Here is a 24,989-nt window from a genome sequence, read left to right on the forward strand (position 1 = left end):
TAGAAAACATCCATACCCAAAATCACAACATTTGTGGGCACAATTTGTCATTGTTTACAAAATCTAGCTACAAAGTGTCTGGTCATTATCAAGGAGGGCCAACATGAATTAACAGAAGTCTGCATTATAGCTGGTGGTTTTAATAGCTAATTGGATTTGTAAATGTACTCAATTAGATTATTTTTCTAAACCCTTATGGTCCTATAGTATTCAGCCTGCCACGTTCTTGACATTCCCAAAATAATAGTAACCCATTTTTAGAACAACCGTTTTAATGGACTAATACGTTGCAGTGTAATTACGTTAGTCGCAATGGAGGATAAGACTAGTGCCTGAAAAACATCCGTGAGACATCCGTTCAATCTCACAAAAAGGTCCATGTATGTATGTATGTATGTATGTATGTATGTATGTATGTATGTATGTATGTATTCATTCAAATTATTTAAAATTCCCCAAATATTGGATTAATCTCTGACACTGAACTATGACATAGCCTAGTAAATGTGTTGTGCTTGGCATTTGGCTTTGGAGGTTGCTGCACAGTCAGTCCTTGCTTACTCGGTCAGTGCCAAGTATGTGATCATGCCAAATGTTCAATATGAAGGGAGGCAGTGTGGCCTTATGTTCTAGTCAAACTGGGTCAGTTCCAAACCTGCTGTTCCATCTCAACCATATGCCCTGATCACAAACAAAGATACCAAACATCTGCTTGGGCAGTGTAGAGACTTGATTTATTAACACACACAGGGACACACACATGCATCATATATAAGTTGATGTCATGATAAAATCAGTCACCCGATTGCTGGGTGTACTGTATCTCTGTGTGTCCGTGTGTGTCCGTGTGTATATCTCTGTGTGTATCTCTGTGTGTATCTCTGTGTGTGTCTGTGTGTGTCTGTGTGTGTCTGTGTGTGTCCGTGTGTGTCCATGTGTGTCCATGTGTGTTGTTTTTGCTGTCAGCATGGAACAAACAATTATTCCTGGCTAGTTCTCATCCTGTCACGAACTAACTACATCTCACACACATCACCACCTAACAGTGCATGAAGCTTCCATGAGGTCCAAATCAATTTAGGGAGTGGAAGCGTCTGTCATATTGTAACAGCAAAATAGGCTGTGCACATCACAGCTGCTGCTCATCCTAAAGGGCCAATGCCAGAGTCCCTCAAGTCAGGCAATTGTTTGCATACAGCAGGCAAATAAGATTTCAGATGAGCACCAATAATATATAATAATATATAATATAATAATAATAATAATATATGCCATTTAGCAGACGCTTTTATCCAAAGCGACTTACAGTCATGTGTGCATACATTCTACGTATGGGTGGTCCCGGGAATCGAACCCACTACCCTGGCGTTACAAGCGCCATGCTCTACCAACTGAGCTACAGAAGAGGACCAAATACCATTATATGACATACTGTATAACAATGCCTCTTTTACTCAGTTAGCTGTTCTTTGGTGAGTCATGTCATTGCCCCTAATTAATTTATTTTTATGTAACACACAGGGCAGTAACACAGACACGTGTGTCGTGCTCAGAGGGAGGGAAACAAGTAATGTTTTACTGAGACTGCGTGTGGTGAAGTTTTCACATCACAGTTGGGTGGAGTGCTGCCTGGGGCACCATGTTTATCTGTAGTGCTGTATGGGGCATCATGTTGATGCTGTATGGGGTTGATGCTGGGGATACTGTAGCTGTATGGGGTTGATGCTGTATGGGGTTGATGCTGGGGATACTGTAGCTGTATGGGGTCGATGCTGGGTATACTGTAGCTGTATGGGGTTGATGCTGTATGGGGTTGATGCTGGAGATACTGTAGCTGTATGGGGATGATACTGTATGGGGTTGATGCTGGGGATACTGTAACTGTATGGGGTTGATACTGTATGAGGTTGATGCTGGGGATACTGTAGCTGTATGGGGTTGATGCTGTATGGGGTTGATGCTGGGGATACTGTAGCTGTATGGGGTTGATACTGTATGGGGTTGATGCTGTATGGGGTTGATGCTGGGGATACTGTAGCTGTATGGGGTTGATACTGTATGGGGTTGATGCTGTATGGGGTTGATGCTGGGGATACTGTAGCTGTATGGGGTTGATACTGTATGGGGTTGATACTGTATGGGGTTGATACTGTATGGGGTTGATGCTGTATGGGGTTGATACTGTATGGGGTTGATACTGTATGGGGTTGATACTGTAGCTATAACTGACAACAGTCAGTGACTAGTCTAGATCAAAATCAATCAATCAAATGTATTTTATAAAGCTCTTTTTACATCAGCAGTTGGCACAAAGTGTTATACAGAAACCCAGCCTGAAACCCCAAAGAGCAAAGCAATGCAGATGTAGAAGCACAGAACCTAGGAAGAAACCTAGAGAGGAACCAGGATCTGAGGATTGGCCAGTCCTCTTCTGTCTGTACTGGGTTTTGGGACGTTCAAACGTTCATAGATGACCAGCAAGGCCAGATAATGCACATGATGGCTATAGAGCAAGAGTCTCCAACTGTCTTTTCTAGCAGGAGCGCTACTTGTAAAAAAATGAAACAATAGTGCGAGCTACAATTATTATTTTTTTACAACTCTACCACGGGTCCTTGGTGTACAAGAGAAAGTAGTACCCAATGTTTTCCGTCAATATACCTGGTAAAATATTGGTTAATCAGCTATTCTAAGATGGGGCCTATAAAATCTGTGATGTTTTCTCTGTTGTATTTTTCCTGGTTTTTAGATTTTTGTTTGTAACCACGTCACCGCCACATCCAGCTTCTTCACCTGTGTGATCGTCTGTGGAGGGAGGGGGAGCTGAGGAGTATTTATTTCTGTAATAAATTCATTCTGATTGGCTGGGCCCGGCTCCCAAGTGGGTGGGTCTATGCCCACCCATGGCTGCGCCCCTGCCCAGTCATGTGAAATCCATAGATTAGGGCCAAATTAATTTATTTCAATTGTTTAATTTCTTTCTATGGACTGTAACTCAGTAAAATCTTTGAAATTGTTGCTTACTGCATTGATATATTTCTACAGTACAACTATAGTAACAGTTTTACTGGGAATATCCTAGTTGATTATAGGGCTAGCCCTGAGAGAACATTCAGTGAAGAGACCTGTGTGGGTTTGTCTGCATTATGATTATTGAAGAGTGAGTGAGTAACTAAGTATAATAACAGTTTTGGTGCAGGAAGTGATGAGGTCTGGTCTGGTACTGTTCTTGGCTATTCTGCCCTCTGTTTAGTTGGAACTTGGAACATCAGGGTGATGTCACTCAGGAGTTCTAGAATGCTACACAAATGAAGGAGCTGGGCTTGCTGCCTTACTACAATATCACCTACACAACTCTCTTTAACCACCTGACCTAACTCCCTTCAGCTGGGAGAAAGTGTTGCTACTGGATGTGCTACATGGATTCAAGCAGCATGGTGGTTGACATGTGCCTTATAGCTCAAGCCCGCTATGCACCGTGCCCCCTACTGTGGAGAATGGCTATGCCAAAGCAAAAGATAATGCATCTTAAAATAATTTTAGAATTTGATGTAGATATTACTTGAGCTATGTTTGCCAGTATGGTTTGCCTTTGCCATCTGTAGAGAAGGAACCTCCCTGTCTGCACCCAACCTAGTCCTCCAGCAGCTGGCAATGCCCAATATTGGAACAGTGGGTGTTTTATCCCTACCTCTCTTTATGGAGTCTGTCATTTGAAACCCTTTATGGTGCCACTGTCTGGAATGGAAACAGGTCATGTTTTATTATTTTCAATTTCTTCGTTATTGGGCTGATGGTGATATTTAGTCTCCTCTAATTTAAGGCAAATGTTGACTGTATTAGAGGCGTTTCAAGCCATTGCAATCATCTTATTTGTTGTTTTATTTTCTGTGTTAAATCTCTATTTAGCCTGTCTTTACTTATTCATAGCTTTCTATTCCATGTAGAGAATCTGGACCAGATTAAATCATCAATAATATCAAGTAGGTGGGATGTTTAACCTATATTCAAGATTATCATGGATTTAGGCAAATTTCATGAAATCCAAAAATAAAACCTTAGCCTAAGTGTTGGCAGAGAAAGAATGCAGTTGTTGACATGAACTCTAACTCCCAGAGTGCATGGCTGCACATTTGTTAGATGAAAGTTCTAGTGTTCCAAGTTTCAACTGCTGCAGCTTCACAGATGTGAAACTGTATTGGAAATTAAATGCACATGGACTATTGATTGACATATGACCAGGACAGATACCCAGAGGGGTGTGTGTGGTGGCATGGCTCAGTAAACCAAAGTTGAACCCGAAAAGGCCTAAGGGGACCAATATAATGGGAGGCAGCATCTCCTGTGCACAACATGGTAACTAGGAAGAGAATGATGATGTGCTGCTATGATACTCTTCTATGTTGAATCTTCTCTCCCTCTTTTTATCCTACTTTGTCTTTCTAGCCCCAGGCCTTGAATTCCTCTCCTGATTTTAAGTGGGGGTGGGGGAGAGGCATGGCCTTGTCTTTGTCTTTATTTAAAGCGAGACACGCAAGGCTCTTTTTGTCTGTCTTTGTCTGTATAGTCGCTATACTTGTGTTCTTTCTGGGTTCGAGAATACTTTAGTCCTCCTCTTAAACAGGCTGTGTCAGGGCTGAAGAGAAGAACACCCTATTTTCCACTCAGTACACTATACACTCCTTTATCCCACGTGTACACACACACACAGCAGGGGTTTCATTTTTTAAAAGTATTTTATTTAACCTTTAACCTTTAACCTGTATGTTAGTTGAGAACAAGTTCTCATTTACAATTGCGACCTGGCCAAGATAAAGCAAAGCAGTTCGACACATACAACAACACAGAGTTACACATGGAGTAAAACAAACATACAGTCAATAATACAGTAGAAAAATAAGTCTATATACAATGTGAGGTGAGATAAGGGAGGTAAAGGCAAAAAAAAGACCATGGTGGCGAAGTAAATACAATATAGCAAGTAAAACACTGGAATGGTAGATTTGCAGTGGAAGAATGTGCAAAGTAGAGAGAAATAATGGGGTGCAAAGGAGCAAAATAAATTAATTAATTAAATACAGTTGGGAAAGAGGTAGTTGTTAGGGCTAAATTATAGGTGGGCTATGTACAGGTGCAGTACTCTGTGAGCTGCTCTGACAGTTGGTGCTTAAAGCTAGTGAGGGAGATAAGTGTTTCCAGTTTCAGAGATTTTTGTAGTTCGTTCCAGTCATTGGCAGCAGAGAACTGGAAGGAGAGGCGGCCAAAGGAAGAATTGGTTTTGGGAGCGACCAGAGAGATATACCTGCTGGAGAGTGTGCTACAGGTGGGTGCTGCTATGGTGACCAGCGAGCTAATGGGGGACTTTACCTAGCAGGGTCTTGTAGATGACCTGGAGCCAGTGGGTTTGACGATGAGTATGAAGCAAAGGCCAGCCAACAAGAGCGTACAGGTCGCAGTTGTGGGTAGTATATGGGGCTTTGGTGACAAAACGAATGGCACTGTGATAGACTGCATCCAATTTATTGAGTAGGGTATTGGAGGCTATTTTGTAAATGACACAGCTGAAATCGAGGATTGGTAGGATGATCAGTTTTACAAGGGTATGTTTGACAGCATGAGTGAAGCATGCTTTGTTGCGAAATAGGAAGCCAATTCTAGATTTAACTTTGGATTGGAGATGTTTGATGTGAGTCTGGAAGGAGAGGTTACAGTCTAACCAGACACCTAGGTATTTGTAGTTGTCCACATATTCTAAGTCAGAACCGTCCAGAGTAGTGATGTTGGACAGACGGGCAGGTGCAGGCAGCGATCGGTTGAAGAGCATGCATTTAGTTTTACTTGTATTTAAGAGCAATTGGAGGCCACGGACGAAGAGTTGTTTGACATTGAAGCTAGCTGGTAATAGGCATTTTTTTCACTTTTATTACCATTTCCACACTGCCACACTTATTTTAGCAACAACTTGCTAAGAAAAGACAAACTAGCAGACAGTAGTTTGCAGGCTGTAAGCTACACAAACTAAAAGTGAAATTATATGCTGCTTTCCACAAGCGTTCTGTCACCAACATCTTGTTGCATCTATCTGATCATGCAAGAAAGTGCTTGTGACTACATGGTCGAGGAACTGCTCTCCTTGAGTGACAGTGGGCCGGGCTTGGTGTAGTTAGTGGCATGCAGCCGGATAAAGATGACTCGAGTAGAAAACTGAGTAAACTATTAAAAACTGACAGTGCATTATAGTTGTACGGACAGACGCTGGAGACATGAAGCAAGTACAGAGAGTGACCATTTTAATGAAACACGTACTGGAACAGAATACGAACAGCGTCTGGACAGGGGAAAACAAAACAACAATAATGCTGACACAGGGATCTAACCGAGGAAAATACAGATATAGAGGGGCAATCAACAAAGTCCAGGTGAGTCCAATGAGTGCAGATGCGCGTAATGATGGTGACAGGTGTACGTAATGAAGGGCCGCCTGGTGCCCTTGGAGCGCCAGAGAGGAGCGGGAGCAGGCATTTCCTATTCATTGATTGAAACGCCAGTCGATGTAAATGCATTTGACCGGTCATGCATATAGTTCTATAGGTTAATTTGCATAATTTAGTGGAATTAAATTGGCTCGTGTGTATTTTCATTAGTCTTTATGATTATCACACCTGCACAGCATGATACAGAGCTTATGAGTGGATTGTCTATCAGACAGCGCAAGAGCTGCTTCTACAGATTCTCAAACAGCTCATTCGTTGCTGCTGGAGTGAAACATGCTTTTTAAGACCAATCATTACACAACAAATCTAAATGCAATCACGTGTTAAATGTTTTAAATCCAAATTTAAAAAAGTTCATGGCCACGATTAAAAAGAGCTACAAATCTTATTCCTCAAATGGTAAATTGCATAATAAGCACGCAACAGTAGGCTTCAGCGCATCACACACCACTTTGCAATGAGCTGGAGGCAGTATGCATTTTGAAAACCTTCTTGATACTTAATTGATTCAAACCTGAAGGTTTTATGAGACACGACTTACCTTCATTCAAAGTAAGATGTGACCATAGAACTGTAGAGGCAATTATGTTCTAAAGACTTCCATATACTATTGAAACCATGTAGCCTATTTCTCTCATGTTCTATTGGTTTTCAAATCAACTTTCTTTCATTGTCCAGTAGCCAAAGGCACAGTCATAGTCCTATTAGTAACCCATGCTAGTTGCATCTTTAGATCTCCCCTCTTTCTAAATCTCTGATGGATATTTGTTGCTGTCACGTTAAACCGTTTGCATGTGCGGTGCGACAAGGCTTTTCCTGCTAATTTCATTATGGAATGAACATACCCGCATAGCAGAAAACACATGGAATAGAAGCCTGAACACTGATCCTGTGTAAACTCTGCTCTGAGAGATGAACTGCCCTCATCGCTCTGACCTGCAGGTGGTTGACTCGAAATGGTTTCTTACATAAGAGAGATGATCTTTAAATAGATTTGACATTAAGGTGTAATTTGGTTTTCATCTAGCTGCAGAAAATCATTAATAATTTACTCCACCCAAACGGTTACTGGGAAATGGCCTTTTTTTATTAGACATTTTGTAAAGGATGTCTTCCTGAGCCTTCAATATTCAGCTGAACAGGGTGAGCTAAAGCCCCTTTATTTAATGCACTGACTGCTCTCTCTGTGACTCTAAAGATTATGTGAATTTCAAATAGCATTTGGTTTCACCACTAAACGACAACCAGACCACAGGTGTAAAGTAATCCCACATAGAGTATTATAGGTTTTGTCTACAAAGTTTCATCTGCCACGTGGTCTATGGCTGTGTCCCAAATAGCACCCTTTGTTCCCTAAATAGTGCACTACTTTTCACCAGATCCCTGGTCACAGGTAGTGCACTTTAAGAATAGGGTGCCATTAGCAGTCACACAGTCCTGATTCCATTGTAACATGCCAGCACAGTAGTTGTCTGGAATAGAGCCATGTTGGCCCATATGTAGACTCTCCAGTTCAGAACACAAAGTTCTGACTGGTTAGTGTTTAGTGCACATGAGTTAGGATTGAGGGTGAGATGCTGGGGTGAGAGAGGGGGGGGAGAAAGCGCAAAGGTGAACTAAGCAGGGCAGAGTGTCTATAAAAAAGTGTGCTTTGCTTGAGCCTCCTCTCTCTGTTTTTGACCAGTACAGACAAACAGACAGGAAGACAGTTATTTCACTGCTTCAATGCGCTCCAGGAGAGCGGTAGAGAGAGAGAGAGAGGGGGAAGGAAGGGGAGAGAGGGAAAGAGAGCGAGAACCTGGCCTTGATTGAGGCGACAGGCGACCTCCAAAGCTAGGGGAAGTTAGGTTGTGTCTCTATGGACCCTGGTCAAAAGTAGTGCACTACATAGGGAATATAGGTTGCCATTTGGAACATAGACTAGTTTATTTTGCACTTGTGTTGCATCAGCCAGCCGGAGGGAAGAGGTGCTTGTCCTGATCTGAACACACATCCTACAGAGGGAAACGTCTCATGCTGAATCACAAACCAACCCCTTACTCTTGAGCCACTTCTGTAGATCTGAGAGGATTAGATGGGTGTATATACGACCTGTCCACCCAGCCCATCAGAAGGCATAAAGTTTAAAGCTTTAAGCTACAGTATTACCATAATGCCTATGGTCTTGGGGCTAATTAGAAGTTCAGATTTTAGAGGGCCTCCCGAGTGACGCAGCGGTCTAAGGCACTGCATCACTACAGATCTTGGTTCGATCACAAGCTGTGTCGCAGCCGGCCGCGACCGGGAGACCGATGAAGCCACGTACAATTGGCCCAGCATCGTCCAGGTTAGGGGAGGGTTTGTCAGGCCGGCTTGTCCTTGTCCCATCGCGCTGTAGCGACTCCTGTGGCAAGGCCAGTTGTACGGTGTTTCCTCCGACACATTGATGCTGCTGGCTTCCAGGTTAAGTGAGCAGTGTGTCAAGAAGCAGTGCAGCTTGGCGGGGTCGTGTTTTGAAGGACGCACGGTTCTCGACCTTCGCCTCTCCCGAGTCCGTACGGGAGTTGCAGTCTTGTCCCATCGCTGCAGGTACAAATTGGATATTAGAAAATAAATAAAAATCAGATTGTAGTGAGCTGGATGCTGGAAATCAGTTTAAATGTAATGTATGTAGCCTTCATAGTTTGAGAGTGAGTTTGATCCTAGTGTTCAATTGGATGTAACTGGTACCTCATTAAATCAAACCACATTCAAAGCCAGGGTCAGGTAAAGAATGTCAGATTTAGGCTACAATGTCAACCTTTGCCATGGGACTGTGTAAATGTTGAATAGCCATTGTCTTAAACACAGCAAAGGTCATTTGGCCTCGAAGGTGTGTGTGTATTATTACCACCATTGTATTTAAAGGGGCAGATTGGGGAGAGGATGCAGAGGGGAACACGTGCTGAATGTTGTTCCTTCCTGTCTGCTGCTGGAGAGGAGAGGATACTCTTTTCGCCCCCTGCACCTGGTCACCAACCCTATAGGCCTCCCAGTCCTCAGGAGTCGGGTGCATGTTGGGTACTGGGACATTCCGTTATCAGATGAGGGCTGGACCAGTGCAGTCGTCCGAGGAGGGCTGGACCAGTGCAGTCGTCCGAGGAGGGCTGGACCAGTGCAGTCGTCCGAGGAGGGCTGGACCAGTGCAGTCGTCCGAGGAGGGCTGGACCAGTGCAGTCGTCCGAGGAGGGCTGGACCAGTGCAGTCGTCCGAGGAGGGCTGGACCAGTGCAAACGCCTGCTTGGACTCAGCTGGAGAGGTTTGAGGAGAGAAGTAGGGAGAGAGGGAAGGGGGGGTTGGGACATAAAGGGAGAGGGGGGCTGAAGAACAGTTGGGTCCACATTAATGATGGCTGATGTAGGAGTCCAACCAACTGTACTTTGGAAATATTTAGCCTATAGTACACTTGTACACATGTAAATAGCATTATACTGTTCATTCAACGAAAAACATACCACTTATATTCTGTATTCAGCATTGGGGTCAATTCCATCTCATTTGTTCTGTTCAACACTTCTCATACTCTGAGACTGGTGTTAGCTACCAGCTAGATCTGGTGCAGTGCCCCACTTCTCATACTCTGAGACTGGTGTTAGCTACCAGCTAGATCTGGTGCAGTGCCCCACTTCTCATACTCGGAGACTGGTGTTAGCTACCAGCTAGATCTGGTGCAGTGCCCCACTTCTCATACTCGGAGACTGGTGTTAGCTACCAGCTAGATCTGGTGCAGTGCCCCACTTCTCATACTCGGAGACTGGTGTTAGCTACCAGCTAGATCTGGTGCAGTGCCCCACTTCTCATACTCGGAGACTGGTGTTAGCTACCAGCTAGATCTGGTGCAATGCCCCACTTCTCATACTCGGAGACTGGTGTTAGCTACCAGCTAGATCTGGTGCAGTGCCCCACTTCTCATACTCGGAGACTGGTGTTAGCTACCAGCTAGATCTGGTGCAGTGCCCCACTTCTCATACTCTGAGACTGGTGTTAGCTACCAGCTAGATCTGGTGCAGTGCCCCACTTCTCATACTCGGAGACTGGTGTTAGCTACCAGCTAGATCTGGTGCAGTGCCCCACTTCTCATACTCGGAGACTGGTGTTAGCTACCAGCTAGATCTGGTGCAGTGCCCCACTTCTCATACTCGGAGACTGGTGTTAGCTACCAGCTAGATCTGGTGCAGTGCCCCACTTCTCATACTCGGAGACTGGTGTTAGCTACCAGCTAGATCTGGTGCAGTGCCCCACTTCTCATACTCTGAGACTGGTGTTAGCTACCAGCTAGATCTGGTGCAGTGCCCCACTTCTCATACTCGGAGACTGGTGTTAGCTACCAGCTAGATCTGGTGCAGTGCCCCACTTCTCATACTCGGAGACTGGTGTTAGCTACCAGCTAGATCTGGTGCAGTGCCCCACTTCTCATACTCGGAGACTGGTGTTAGCTACCAGCTAGATCTGGTGCAGTGCCCCACTTCTCATACTCGGAGACTGGTGTTAGCTACCAGCTAGATCTGGTGCAGTGCCCCACTTCTCATACTCTGAGACTGGTGTTTTGCCAAATAAATAAAATAGACTTAATTTAAATGGATGGAATCCCTTGTTGTAAGCTATTAATTCAATATTTGTCACAAGAGGAATGTTCTTCATCCAGGGCTTGTTGTGTTTTAAATTAGACCTTCTCCAGATGCTGGTGGGAAAGAATGTAGCCTGAGAGATGGAGTGATGGGTGAACTCTAATGAAAGGAGGAAGTGGAAACGGATCACTGGTCAGTTGCACGACCCCAACAATCCCTCTGAATCAGAGCGGTGCGGGTGGCTTCCTTAATGGACATCCACGTCATCGGCGCCCGGGGAGCAGGCGTTGGGGTTTAACCGCCTTGATCACTTCATATGATGGAGGGCTATAGTTAGTAGAATACTGTTCTCACATCTAGCCAACTGTGGAAATGCTGGAGCTGTTAATGATCTTTGTGGCTATTGTAGAACTACATGCATGACACCTAGAATGAAACACACACACACACACACACACGTACACGTACACACACACACACACACGTACACACACGTACACACACACACACACACACACACACACACACACGTATCAGATATGAGTGGGCGGAGGTCATCCTGCTGATTTGGATTTGAGTTAGATTGTAATCCAGTTTTCAAGTAATTTGATAAGAAGGTATCACTATCCCATTTACATTCCTCCCTGTTCCTGCTGCTGTAGTTCAGCTGTGTCATTGTTGTTCAAGGCAGAGTAGTCTAGTCATTATTTGCCTGTGATGACTTGTTAAACCTTGTTTAACAGACGCAGAGATCCAAGGTCAGCTCAGCTCAGCTCATCCACTTGGCCTGGGTTGTGTGTCTGTGCGTTTGCACGTGCGTGTGTGAGACTGTGTGTTTGCGTGACTGTGTGATGTGTGCGTCCCGTGGGTGTGTGTGAATATGCTTTTGGCTCGTTAGTGTTGATAATTAAGCAGTTGTAATCAAGTTGTTTGGAACACTATCCCGTTAGAGATAAGCACAATATGTTCAGTTATGCTGTCATCAAACTCACAGCTGTCCTGTAGGACTTTCCACATCCTCAGCAGTGTTTACCTTGTTAACCAGCATATCCTGAGGATTTCCCTCTGAGCTCCGGTGTGTTTGTTTACACTAGTGTTCACTCATTACCATAATGAGGCAGGGGTGATGGTGGTGACCTTTCATTAGCGGGTCAACATGGAACCTTGTAAAAATGTAGAACTTTTAGTGTGTGTGTGTGTGTGTGTGTGTGTGTGTGTTAGGGACACGGTTATCCGGGTATCCTAACGGACGTTAGTATTTGGTTTCTTGAGTTGTGTTCATATTTTAAAAATATATAAATCGTCCTATTTTGACAATGAAAAAGCTTTGTTATAAATTAAATGAGATGATCCTTGTGACATTGTTCGCTTCAAGGATATACTATGATGCATTTGAAATACTTAATTTAATAAACGTTTTCAGAACCATGCGTTGAGCTCTTGCAGCACATTTATCCATCCAGGCTGCCCTGACATCGGTATGCTATTTGCCCTACTTTAACTAGCAATGACTGGGGGACACCTAACAGAGTTTCCACAAGACTTGACACAGATCAACTTTTTGTAACACAAATCCGTTCTATCATGGCAAAAATCACTGTTGCTTTTAGAGAAAGGCTACAGAGAAAAGCAGCCTGTTGCTTTTAGAGAAAGGCTACAGAGGAAAGAAGCCTGTTGCTTTTAGAGAAAGACAGAAAAGCAGCCTGTTGGTTTTAGAGAAAGAATACAGAGAAAAGAAGCCTGTTGCTTTTAGAGAAAGATAGAAAAGCAGCTTGTTTTAGAGAGACAGAAAAGCAGCCTGTTGGTTTTAGAGAAAGACTACAGAGAAAAGCAGCCTGTTGGTTTTAGAGAAAGACTACAGAGAAAAGCAGCCTGTTGGTTTTAGAGAAAGACTACAGAGAAAAGCAGCCTGTTGGTTTTAGAGAATGACTACAGAGAAAAGCAGCCTGTTGGTTTTAGAGAATGACTACAGAGAAAAGCAGCCTGTTGGTTTTAGAGAATGACTACAGAGAAAAGCAGCCTGTTGGTTTTAGAGAAAGACTACAGAGAAAAGCAGCCTGTTGGTTTTAGAGAAAGACTACAGAGAAAAGCAGCCTGTTGGTTTTAGAGAATGACTACAGAGAAAAGCAGCCTGTTGGTTTTAGAGAAAGACTACAGAGAAAAGCAGCCTGTTGGTTTTAGAGAATGACTACAGAGAAAAGCAGCCTGTTGGTTTTAGAGAAAGACTACAGAGAAAAGCAGCCTGTTGGTTTTAGAGAAAGACTACAGAGAAAAGCAGCCTGTTGGTTTTAGAGAAAGACTACAGAGAAAAGCAGCCTGTTGGTTTTAGAGAATGACTACAGAGAAAAGCAGCCTGTTGGTTTTAGAGAAAGACTACAGAGAAAAGCAGCCTGTTGGTTTTAGAGAAAGACTACAGAGAAAAGCAGCCTGTTGGTTTTAGAGAAAGACTACAGAGAAAAGCAGCCTGTTGGTTTTAGAGAAAGACTACAGAGAAAAGCAGCCTGTTGGTTTTAGAGAAAGACTACAGAGAAAAGCAGCCTGTTGGTTTTAGAGAAAGACTACAGAGAAAAGCAGCCTGTTGGTTTTAGAGAAAGACTACAGAGAAAAGCAGCCTGTTGGTTTTAGAGAATGACTACAGAGAAAAGCAGCCTGTTGGTTTTAGAGAATGACTACAGAGAAAAGCAGCCTGTTGGTTTTAGAGAAAGACTACAGAGAAAAGCAGCCTGTTGGTTTTAGAGAAAGACTACAGAGAAAAGAAGCCTGTCCGCTGCCATGTGCATTTGCATCATTCTGATTGGTGAAGAGATGTTTATTTAAATTTTATATTATCCGGATATCTGAATAAATGGTATGATATTATTAGAATAGTGAAATAATGTCCAAATGCCCATTCCGTGTGTGTGTGTGTGTGTGTGTGTGTGCGTGTAGCATCGTATAGGAGAAATGGTTGTTTGGAGGACAGCCAGGGGATAGACAGCTGGGTATCCTTCTCTTCTACTAACACACACACACACACACACACACACACACACACACACATATCCCAGACAGCCCTTTCACAACCTCTCTCCTCTAACAATATCTCTCTCCTCTAACCCTTTAAACTGAAGAGCTGTTTTAACTGGTCTCTTGATCACCTGTCCCTCACACAATGACAGAGGACTGGCTGGCTGACTGGTATAGGCTTCCATCCCATCTCACTCATACATCTGTTAGCTGGCCTGTTTATCATCTAGCTAACCTATCCCTCACACAATGACAGAGGACTGGCTGGCTGACTGGTATAGGCTTCCATCCCATCTCACTCATACATCTGTTAGCTGGCCTGTTTATCATCTAGCTAACCTATCCCTCACACAATGACAGAGTGTTGGCTGACATAGCCGTGTGTCCCATCCTACTCATAGGCCTACATTGTCTGTAATCGCTCCCATTTGATAAGAAATCATTGATCTAGGCTAATCTGTGATTTGGTTAGATTACACTGGAGCTGTGTTCTACTGTGCTGTTCTGTTTGTGGGAGGTCCAACAACTCTAGCCGTTATCCTCCACCACTATTAGGTTATTATTTTGTGCAGTTAACAGTGAGAAGTGATGACACTGATTGGGCAGTTTATGTTCTCTTTCCAATGGGGAGTTGCTGACAATCCTAACAATCCTTCTAAAATAATCCTCTGTCTCCAAGCGGGAAGAGAGGAGGAGAGAGAAAGGGGAGGAGGGAGGTGTAGGAAGTGGGGTCTGGCCTAAATTCCGACTGATCGTGTACTGCCATTGTAAGAGAAGGTGTTTCCTGTAGGGAGCTTAGCTGGTCATGCAGACCTCTGGACCATTGTCTGGAGGGGAGGGGGGGAGAGAGGGCAGGTGGGAGGGAGAGAGAGGGAGGGTTGTAAAATTGGAAAGGGTGTGGGGAGAGGGAGGAGAAGGGGGATGTGGGGACAGGGATATAAAGGGATTTTGGTTAGCTGCTGTTGAGACCCTGCTGTCCAGCCATACCCTTCCTGATGACCTCACAGCAGCATTGCATTTGGTTCACTTCAAGCACGCTCAGGATCATAATACCCACTTCTCTATTTGCCTAAAAGACTACCAAATAGGAATCAGCGGAACACAGAAAATCATTATACTAACCACAGTGTAAAGCACTGAGGAGCTCCATTCTCCCTCTAGTGTCATCTACTGTAGAGGAGTGACAGTTACAATGGGTTATACAGAGGTGTATAAAGACCTTAAGAAGACTACAGATCAAATCAAATGTATTTATATAGCCCTTCTTACATCAGCTGATATCTCAAAGTGCTGTACAGAAACCCAGCCTAAAACCCCAAACAGCAAGCAATGCAGGTGTAGAAGCACTGTGGCTAGGAAAAACTCCCTAGAAAGACCAAAACCTAGGAAGAAACCTAGAGGAACCAGGCTATGAGGGGTGGCCAGTCCTCTTCTGGCTGTGCCGGGTGGAGATTATAACAGAACATGGCCAAGATGTTCAAATGTTCATAAATGACCAGCATGGTCAAATAATAATAATCACAGTAGTTGCCGAGGGTGCAGCAAGTCAGCACCTCAGGAGTAAATGTCAGTTGGCTTTTCATAGCCGATCATTAAGAGTATCTCTACCGCTCCTGCTGTCTCTAGAGAGTTGAAAACAGCAGGTCTGGGACAAGGTAGCACGTCCGGTGAACAGGTCAGTGTTCCATAGCCGCAGACAGAACAGGTGAAACTGGAGCAGCAGCACGGCCAGGTGGACTGGGGACAGCAAGGAGTCATCATGTCAGGTAGTCCAGAGGCATGGTTCTAGGGCTCAGGTCCTCCAAGAGAGAGAATTAGAGAGAGCATACTTAAATTCACACAGGACACTGGATAGGACAGGAGAAATACTCCAGACATAACAGACTGACCCTAGCCCCCCGACACATAAACTACTGCAGCATAAATACTGGAGGCTGAGACAGGAGGGGTCAGGAGACACTGTGGCCCCATCCGATGATACCCGATGATGATACCGATGATATCTTGCTTGTTTGTAGGTGACCAAATACAAATTAATTAATTAAAAATCCTACAATGTGATTTTCAGGATTTTTTTTCTCATTTTGTCTGTCATAGTTTTAAGTGTACCTATGATGAAAATTACAGACCTCATCTTTTTAAGTGGGAGAATAACTAAATACTGTTTTGCCCCACTGTATAATGGGTTATACAGAGGTATATAAAGACCTTAAGAAGACCGATAAAAGGAAGTGAAGTTGTTGATTTCAATCAAAGGAGGAAATTCTGCTTTATTCAAATGTTTTCTGTAATAATCTTCTTCCCCCGCCCTTTCCCGATCTCTCTTTCTCCTTTCTTTCTCTCTCTCTCTCTAGCTGAGAAGGTGTCATCACTGGGGAAGGACTGGCATAAGTTCTGTCTGAAGTGTGGCCGCTGTAGCAAAACCCTGAACGCAGGAGGACATGCTGAGGTGAGTGATGAACAATGACATCAACTTCTGTGGGTCTGTAGGCTCACACACACAGGATCAGTCTCTATACAGATGTAGGATCTTGATTTGATCCGTTTCTCACAGCAGGAAAATAATCCTGCAGCAACAGCAAATGTGGATTATGTGGATTATAATTCATGAACATTTTTGTAGGGGTTGATACATATAATGGAAAATCAAGCCTGCAATTTCTAAGTGGAAATTACAAAGTTAAGATGCAACATCTGTAGATCCACCTGGTATAGTTTATGGTAAAACCCATGTTTTATTTAACAAGGCAAGTCAGTTAAGAACCAATTCTTGTTTACAATGACGGCGTAAACCGGCAAAACCCGGATGACGCTGGGCCAATCGTGTGCCGCCCTATGGGGCTCCCAATAATGGCCGGTTGTGATACAGCCTAGATTCAAACCAGGGTGTTTGTAGTGACGCCTCAAGCACTGAGATGCAGTGTCTTAGACCGCTGTGCCACTCGGGAGCCCCCAATGCAGGCCTCAATTTTGTATTGACTATTTGACACATGCTCACTCTCTCTCTCACACACACACACACACACACACACACACACACACACCCAGATGGATCAGCAGCTCTCAGAATATCACTGAAACATGACCATCACTGTACTAGACCCTGATCCTCGTACTGGCTGACTGGATGTCTGCTCTCTGGTCTAGACCCTGATCCTCCTACTGACTGACTAGCTGACTGGATGTCTGCTCTCTGGTCTAGACCCTGATCCTCCTACTGACTGACTAGCTGACTGGATGTCTGCTCTCTGGTCTAGACCCTGATCCTCCTACTGACTGACTAGCTGACTGGATGTCTGCTCTCTGGTCTAGACCCTGATCCTCCTACTGACTGACTAGCTGACTGGATGTCTGTTCTCTGGTCTAGACCCTGATCCTCGTACTGGCTGACTAGCTGACTGGATCTCTGTTCTCTGGTCTAGACCCTGATGATCCTCCTACTGACTGGCTGACTGGATGTCTGTTCTCTGGTCTAGACCCTGATCCTCCTACTGACTGACTGACTGGATGTCTGCTCTCTGGTCTAGACCCTGATGGTCCTCCTACTGACTGACTGGATGTCTGCTCTCTGGTCTAGACCCTGATGATCCTCCTACTGACTGACTGGATGTCTGCTCTCTGGTCTAGACCCTGATGGTCCTCCTACTGACTGACTGGATGTCTGCTCTCTGGTCTAGACCCTGATGATCCTCCTACTGACTGGCTGACTGGATGTCTGCTCTCTGGTCTAGACCCTGATGATCCTCCTACTGACTGGCTGACTGGATGTCTGCTCTCTGGTCTAGACCCTGATCCTCCTACTGACTGACTGGATGTCTGCTCTCTGGTCTAGACCCTGATGATCCTCCTACTGACTGGCTGACCTAGGCCACTCTGTTGTTACATCACCACTGTCTCCTCTTCTCTTCTGGACGATGGTCTGGTATCTGTCTCAGGCCCTGATCCCTCTGCTGCCTGGCTGCCTGTTACATGACTGTTTGATTTGACAACTATTACATGACCACCAATCCGTAATCCTCCAACCAAAACCATTCTCCTGAACAGGACCTGAATGTGATGCGTTTGGTTTGATCCCCACTTTCCATTCTCCCATGTCTGTGTGTTGCATCTACACCGTATGTCCAAACGTTGTCGTTGTAACCAGGATACCAGTACTGTTGATTTATCAGACTCTTTCTCAGGATGCTGTGGTGCTTTTTATCTGTCTCAGCCCCTCTCTCACTCTCTCACACTCACACAATACATGAGTCTGGCTAGAAAAAAGAAATTGCCAAGATATGGTTGTTAGTCTTGTGTTTTCGACTTGTTATTTACTCCCTGTCTGTCATTCTCCTCTTCTTTATTCCCTTTACACAGCATGATGGGAAGCCCTTCTGCCACAAACCCTGCTATGCTGCCCTCTTCGGACCAAAAGGTGCAGTACACTTGTATGTCTGTCCAAAGCCCAGTGGTTAAAACTATCTGAAGATCTTCAAACTGACTTCCTAATAACCTCCAGTTTGATTGTACTGTTTAGAAACACACTGTTGTGTAGTAAAGCAGGTGGGCTGAACCACAGCCATATGTTATGATTGCTAAATGTTTGGAAATATGTTCTATGAAATAATATGTATCTTAGATAGATAGATATATGGCTCTGGGTTGAACCTGACCTATGACCTCTGTAGGTGTAAACATCGGTGGAGCAGGGTCCTATGTGTATGAAGCCCCCCTCAACAATAGCCCGACCCCTACTGATGTGGACGCCCCCCCCAAGCCTGAGGAGAAGGCGGCGTTTGCACCCAGAGCTCCTGTCAAAGGTACATGCTACATGTGCGTGTTCTGTCTCGTATGTTCACATGTGTCCACGTGTATAACTGATGACATGTGAAATATTGGAAGTAGCTGCCTTTGTTAGAAAGGATTAGCAGACTGTGTGTGTTGTCTTCCTGCTGACTCAAACCCTACTATACAGGCCCTACTATACAGGCCCTACTATACAGGCCCTACTATACAGGCCCTACTATACAGGCCCTACTATACAGGCCCTACTATACAGGCCCTACTATTACAGGCCCTACTATTACAGGCCCTACTATTACAGGCCCTACTATTACAGGCCCTACTATTACAGGCCCTACTATTACAGGCCCTACTATTACAGGCCCTACTATACAGGCCCTACTATACAGGCCCTACTATACAGGCCCTACTACACAGGCCCTACTACACAGGCCCTACTACACAGGCCCTACTACACAGGCCCTACTATACAGGCCCTACTATACAGGCCCTACTATACAGGCCCTACTATACAGGCCCTACTATACAGGCCCTACTATACAGGCCCTACTATACAGGCCCTACTATACAGGCCCTACTATACAGGCCCTACTATACAGGCCCTACTATACAGGCCCTACTATACAGGCCCTACTATACAGGCCCTACTATACAGGCCCTACTATACAGGCCCTACTATACAGGCCCTACTACACAGGCCCTACTACACAGGCCCTACTACTACAGGCCCTACTATTACAGGCCCTACTATTACAGGCCCTACTATTACAGGCCCTACTATTACAGGCCCTACTATTACAGGCCCTACTATTACAGGCCCTACTATACAGGCCCTACTACACAGGCTTACACCTTTATCCTAAAGGAGTAGCAGACCCTTGTTGTCTTCCTGTGATTAGAGCCCTACTATACAGGTCAGACTCACTCCAGGGGTAAAGGCTAAAACCAGGCTCACTCCAGGGGAAGGGCTAACATCAGGCTAACACCAGGCTCACTCCAGGGGAAAGGCTAACATCAGGCTAACTCCAGGTGTAAGGCTAACATCAGGCTAACTCCAGGTGTAAGGCTAACATCAGGCTAACTCCAGGTGTAAGGCTAACATCAGGCTAACTCCAGGTGTAAGGCTAACATCAGGCTAACTCCAGGTGTAAGGCTAACATCAGGCTAACTCCAGGTGTAAGGCTAACATCAGGCTAACTCCAGGTGTAAGGCTAACATCAGGCTAACATCAGGCTCACTCCAGGGGTAAGGCTAACATCAGGCTAACATCAGGCTCACTCCAGGGGTAAGGCTAACATCAGGTTAACATCAGGTTAACATCAGGCTCACTCCAGGGGTAAGGCTAACATCAGGTTAACATCAGGTTAACATCAGGCTCACTCCAGGGGTAAGGCTAACATCAGGCTAACTCCAGGTGTAAGGCTAACATCAGGCTAACTCCAGGTGTAAGGCTAACATCAGGCTAACTCCAGGTGTAAGGCTAACATCAGGTTAACATCAGGCTCACTCCAGGGGTAAGGCTAACATCAGGTTAACACCAGGCTCACTCCAGGGGTAAGGCTAACATCAGGTTAACACCAGGCTCACTGCAGGGGTAAGGCTAACATCAGGTTAACACCAGGCTCACTCCAGGGGTAAGGCTAACATCAGGTTAACACCAGGCTCACTGTAGGGGTAAGGCTAACATCAGGTTAACACCAGGCTCACTGCAGGGGTAAGGCTAACATCAGGTTAACACCAGGCTCACTGTAGGGGTAAGGCTAACATCAGGTTAACACCAGGCTCACTGCAGGGGTAAGGCTAACATCAGGTTAACACCAGGCTCACTCCAGGGACAATCACAGGGTAGTTTATTTAGCTGTTCACACTGGGGTTTTGCACCATTGCAGGCCGTAGGCCATATTACTGTGTGTGTGTGTGTGTGTACAGCTTCCAGCATCACTACCTTCTCTGGTGAGGCCAACCTGTGTCCCAGGTGTAACAAGAAGGTCTACTTTGGTAAGTATCCATTATATTAAGTACCTATCACACACTACCAGGGTGAGAATGAACTGTTGTGCAGTTGCCATGGTATTGTGTGCTCCTGTGTGTCATTCCTTTGAATTACGTTTCAAACACATCTGAGGCACCTGCTGAAGCAACCCTGAGATGAATGCATCTCATTTCTAAGGTGTGTGTGTGTGTGTGTGTGTGTGTGTGTGTGTGTGTGTGTGTGACAGCTGAGAAGGTGACGTCCCTGGGGAAGGACTGGCATCGGCCCTGTCTCCGCTGTGAGAGATGCAGCAAGACCCTGGCCGCCGGCAGCCATGCAGAGGTAGGAGAGAGAGAGGGATGTATAGGATGGGAGGTGATGGAGAAAGAAGGGATGAGGATGGGGTGAAAGGGGTATTTTAACAGGAAGGGGCCAGCTATTCAAAGACTGTGTTCAAAGGAGTTGGCCTGAACAAGGCCCTGACTGCACAAAATCACTGATCTACAAATAAGCTAGCATCCTAAATAACTAGTCATTATTAATATCAGGGAATCTACACAACACCTTGTTAAGGCTGGTCTTCTTGAATGCACCTAAATATGATTTTTATTTTACTAGGCAAGTCCGTTAAGAACAAATTCTTATTTTCAATGACGGCCTAGGAACAGTGGGTTAACTGCATTGTTCAGGGGCAGAATTACAGATTTTTACCTTGTCAGCACGGGGATTCAATCTTGCAACCTTTCGGTTACTAGTCCAACGCTCTAACCACTAGGCTACCTGCTGCCCCATAAATGTGTTCTAGTATGGATATTCTCAATGAATACGTGGTATGGTTACGTTGTTTTAAATTTCTTTACAGCATGATGGCCAACCATACTGCCACAAGCCATGCTATGCTTGTCTCTTCGGACCCAAAGGTAGGCGCGTCGCTTGTCTTCTTTATTCAACCACCAGGTGGTGCTGTTGTCTGACATGTATTAGCTGTACTGTAACAGTAGTCTATGCAGTGTAGAATTGCTTTTTAAAGAACCCACTCATATTGCTCTTCCGACACAAAGGTGATGCAACTCACTCAGGCTGCTTCAAACCACCAACTGATAATAAATTATTTGTTATACTGCAATACATTTTCCGCATGTGATCCTCCCTAGACGTCTGAAAATGTCTGCACTCACCACTGTAAGTCGCTCTGGATCAGATCGCCTGCTAAATGACTCAAATGTAAAACGTGTTCTTGTCTCCAGGGGTGAACACTGGTGGTGTAGGCAGCTACATCTACGAGAAGGATGTCTGCACAGAGGCCCAGCCCTGAGCTGCTGCTGTCTGCCCCGTCCAGTCCCCAGCCTCCGAGACCAACCTGACTTCTCCAATACTACTTCCACGATCCAACACAGTGTTATTATCACTAGGCTCGCCTCTATAGCTCGTTCTATAAGCAGCCCAGAGACCTGAGACCCCGCCACTAGCCTCTATTTCCTCCCCTTCAAACCCTGAAACCTGTACCACCTGGCTATGCCCACCTCAGCCTCCTAGCACAGCGACCTTCTAAATGACATTTTATTTACACGTACAATATATATATTTATTGAAAGCAATTTAACCCTCAATGGGTCCGTAGTGAAACCAAAAGCACCACATTAGTGTATGTGAATATCATTCTCTCTCCCCACTAAAGCATAAGGGCCAAGAAGCCCATTCTTCACTTTTATGAGTTCATGATCAGTTTGTCATGTTTATGTATATTTACGAGTGTGGATATATACGCATTACAACCCCACATAAAATGTAACTTTAAGAACTGCCATAAAACATATTTTATTTTCATTTTATTTCTCTTTAAGTACCTTTTTAACAGGAGAGTTCAGCATAGATCCGTTGAGGGGGAGTTTAGAGACCGGGTGACACATTTTAGGCTTTCCTCAGAGTAGTGATACATGGTGTTTTAAAGGAAGGTGCTGCGTTGTCACGGTAACATGCTGACAGGCCAGGGGTAGGGATCTATCTCACCTGGGAGAGAGGGAGTAGTCTGGCTACAGGTGCAGATGGTGCTGATCAGGACAGGAGCACTACTACAAAGACCCAGATTTCTACTGTTTTGGTCGTCCAACTACATTCCTGATCAAGTGGATGATATTAAAAACTCTGTCTGTGGGGTTTAGGTTTCAGAAAGAGTCTGGATGGTGTTAAGATGTGTTATTTTAGGGTGGTGGGTTTTTGAGGGTAGCCTGGTTCCAGATTCCTGTTTTTCCAATGGATACCATAAGAGTTTGCTATACAGAACAAACACATCTGGACCCAGGCTATTCTGAGGGTCCTGTTACTGGTTTGGCAGGGTAAATTGTGTATGTACAGTACTGTATAGAGAGTTCAGGCATGAAATCTTTTTTTAAATTGGTTTGATTGACACAGGATGTATTTATTGATTGGTTAAGAATATACCAGTAAAATTGCATAAGGAAATTGCATTGTACTACAGCGACCCCCATGGGACAAATGAAGGAAGGAAGGAAACTGAACATAAGCTGTTCAGTGACGAAACATAAACGTGTAGAATATAGACCATCCAAAAGCTGTACATTTCCATATGGTCAAAATGTTAGTGTAGTGAGAAACCCTGATGTATTCCTCACTGACATTACTATGAGCTGAAGTATTATAGTTGGAAGTAGCCTATAGAACCTTTTGTGTGTCTGAAATAGCACCTTGTTCCCTATATAGTGGCCTGGTCAAAAGGAAACAACTACAGGGAATAGGGTCTGATTTTGGACGCACACAGAATAACTGGCAGACACTACAGACAAAGCATTCTGTTGGAATGTGCCTTAGTATTATATATAATATATGACTTTTAATGATTATGATGATCAGTAGTTATCTGTTTTGTGTAGTTAGGCTTTAAAACACTTCAGGACTTGCTGTTTGTAAAGAAAAAAGAAAATGGCTACACTTCTTCAGTCCTGTTGCTTCTGTCTTTTGAACCCATGAATTCAACTTTCTATCTATACTTTTGGTCTGATCTCCTCTGGTTTGACCTGTGTGTGAGCCATTCTATACACATATTTACATGTGTGTGTATGTGTGCATGGCTGTGGTTTGTCCCAGGCTGACCTCATAAAACCCATGTGGTTTCTCCTACAGTCCTCTTATAATAAACACATGTCATGGAATTGGTTTTCCTTCTACTGTTGACATAATCTGGCATGTATTTTAAACTACTTAAGAACACACATGAACACATACAGTAAACACTCAAAATGGGTACTTATGCAAAACGGTTATCGGTATTAACATGATTAACTTATTAATAGTTGTTTGCTTGCCTGTATCATGTAACCCAGAGCTGTAGATATGACTGGCGTAAAACCATGCAGTCAATACAACAGACCTTGTAGCTCACAGTCATAATAACGACCTTGGGCTGACCCCACCCTGTTGTCTGAGCAGAGCTCAACCCATCCTAATCCTCTGTTCACTACAAGGCCAACCCTGCCTCTTTATTTATAATACACGCCATTAAGAATGCCTTGTGGGCTGTTTGTTGGGTGGTTGTCACAATACACACACAGATACACACAGCCGATTCACTGCTCCTTTACCACAGGAATCCGTTTCTGTCTGTCAACAATAGAAAGATACACTGAGTTTACAAAACATTAAGAACTCTTTCCATGACAAACTGACCAGGTGAATGTTATGATCCCATATTGATGTCACTTGTTAAATCCACTTCAATCAATGTAGATGAAGGGGAGGAGGCATGTTAAAGCCTTGAGACAATTGAGACATGTATTATGTATGTGTGCCATTCAGAAGATATATGGGCAAGACAAAAGATTTAAGTGCCTTTGAACGGGGTATGGTAGTAGCTGCCAGGCGCACCGGTTTGTGTCAAGGGCTGAAATGCTGCTGGGTTTTTCACGCTCAACAATTTCCCATTTTTATCAAGAATGGTCCACCACCCAAAGGACATCCAGACAACTTGACACAACTGTGGGAAGCATTGGAGTCAACATGGCCAGCATCCCTGCGGAACACTTTCAACACCTTGTAGAGTCCATGCCCTGAGAGTCCATCTGCTGTCAAAAATAACAATGTGTATTTTATGGGCATATTATTGTGTGTAAGGTTTACTCACTTAGTATTCAT

General features: G+C 44.5%; 1 protein-coding gene and 1 long non-coding RNA gene across 11 annotated transcripts in view; both read left to right on the forward strand.

Annotated features, from left to right (window-relative positions):
* LOC118375427 (cysteine-rich protein 2-like) overlaps positions 1–23,847 on the forward strand; it is a 24,196-nt gene extending 349 nt beyond the window's left edge. Inside the window, exons 2-8 of the mRNA XM_052496615.1 lie at positions 16,441–16,535; positions 18,443–18,500; positions 18,754–18,885; positions 20,798–20,866; positions 21,088–21,182; positions 21,703–21,760; positions 22,088–23,847. Coding sequence (XP_052352575.1) covers positions 16,441–16,535; positions 18,443–18,500; positions 18,754–18,885; positions 20,798–20,866; positions 21,088–21,182; positions 21,703–21,760; positions 22,088–22,155 — 575 coding nt within the window. The 3' untranslated portion in view covers positions 22,156–23,847. The remainder of the gene's footprint in view (positions 1–16,440; positions 16,536–18,442; positions 18,501–18,753; positions 18,886–20,797; positions 20,867–21,087; positions 21,183–21,702; positions 21,761–22,087) is intronic.
* Positions 19,626–20,787, forward strand: LOC127915877 (uncharacterized). 10 transcript variants are annotated; one of them, XR_008092712.1, is made up of 5 exons: positions 19,626–20,071; positions 20,112–20,169; positions 20,221–20,518; positions 20,559–20,598; positions 20,639–20,787. It is a non-coding gene; the product is annotated as an uncharacterized LOC127915877 (long non-coding RNA). The 10 variants fall into 10 exon arrangements; XR_008092716.1 differs by having other exon boundaries at positions 20,152–20,169; positions 20,232–20,518; XR_008092717.1 differs by having other exon boundaries at positions 19,626–20,042.
* Positions 23,848–24,989: the final 1,142 nt, after the last annotated feature.

This window comes from Oncorhynchus keta, chromosome 35, assembly GCF_023373465.1.
Source record: "Oncorhynchus keta strain PuntledgeMale-10-30-2019 chromosome 35, Oket_V2, whole genome shotgun sequence".
In the NCBI taxonomy this organism is placed as follows: Eukaryota; Metazoa; Chordata; class Actinopteri; order Salmoniformes; family Salmonidae; genus Oncorhynchus; species Oncorhynchus keta.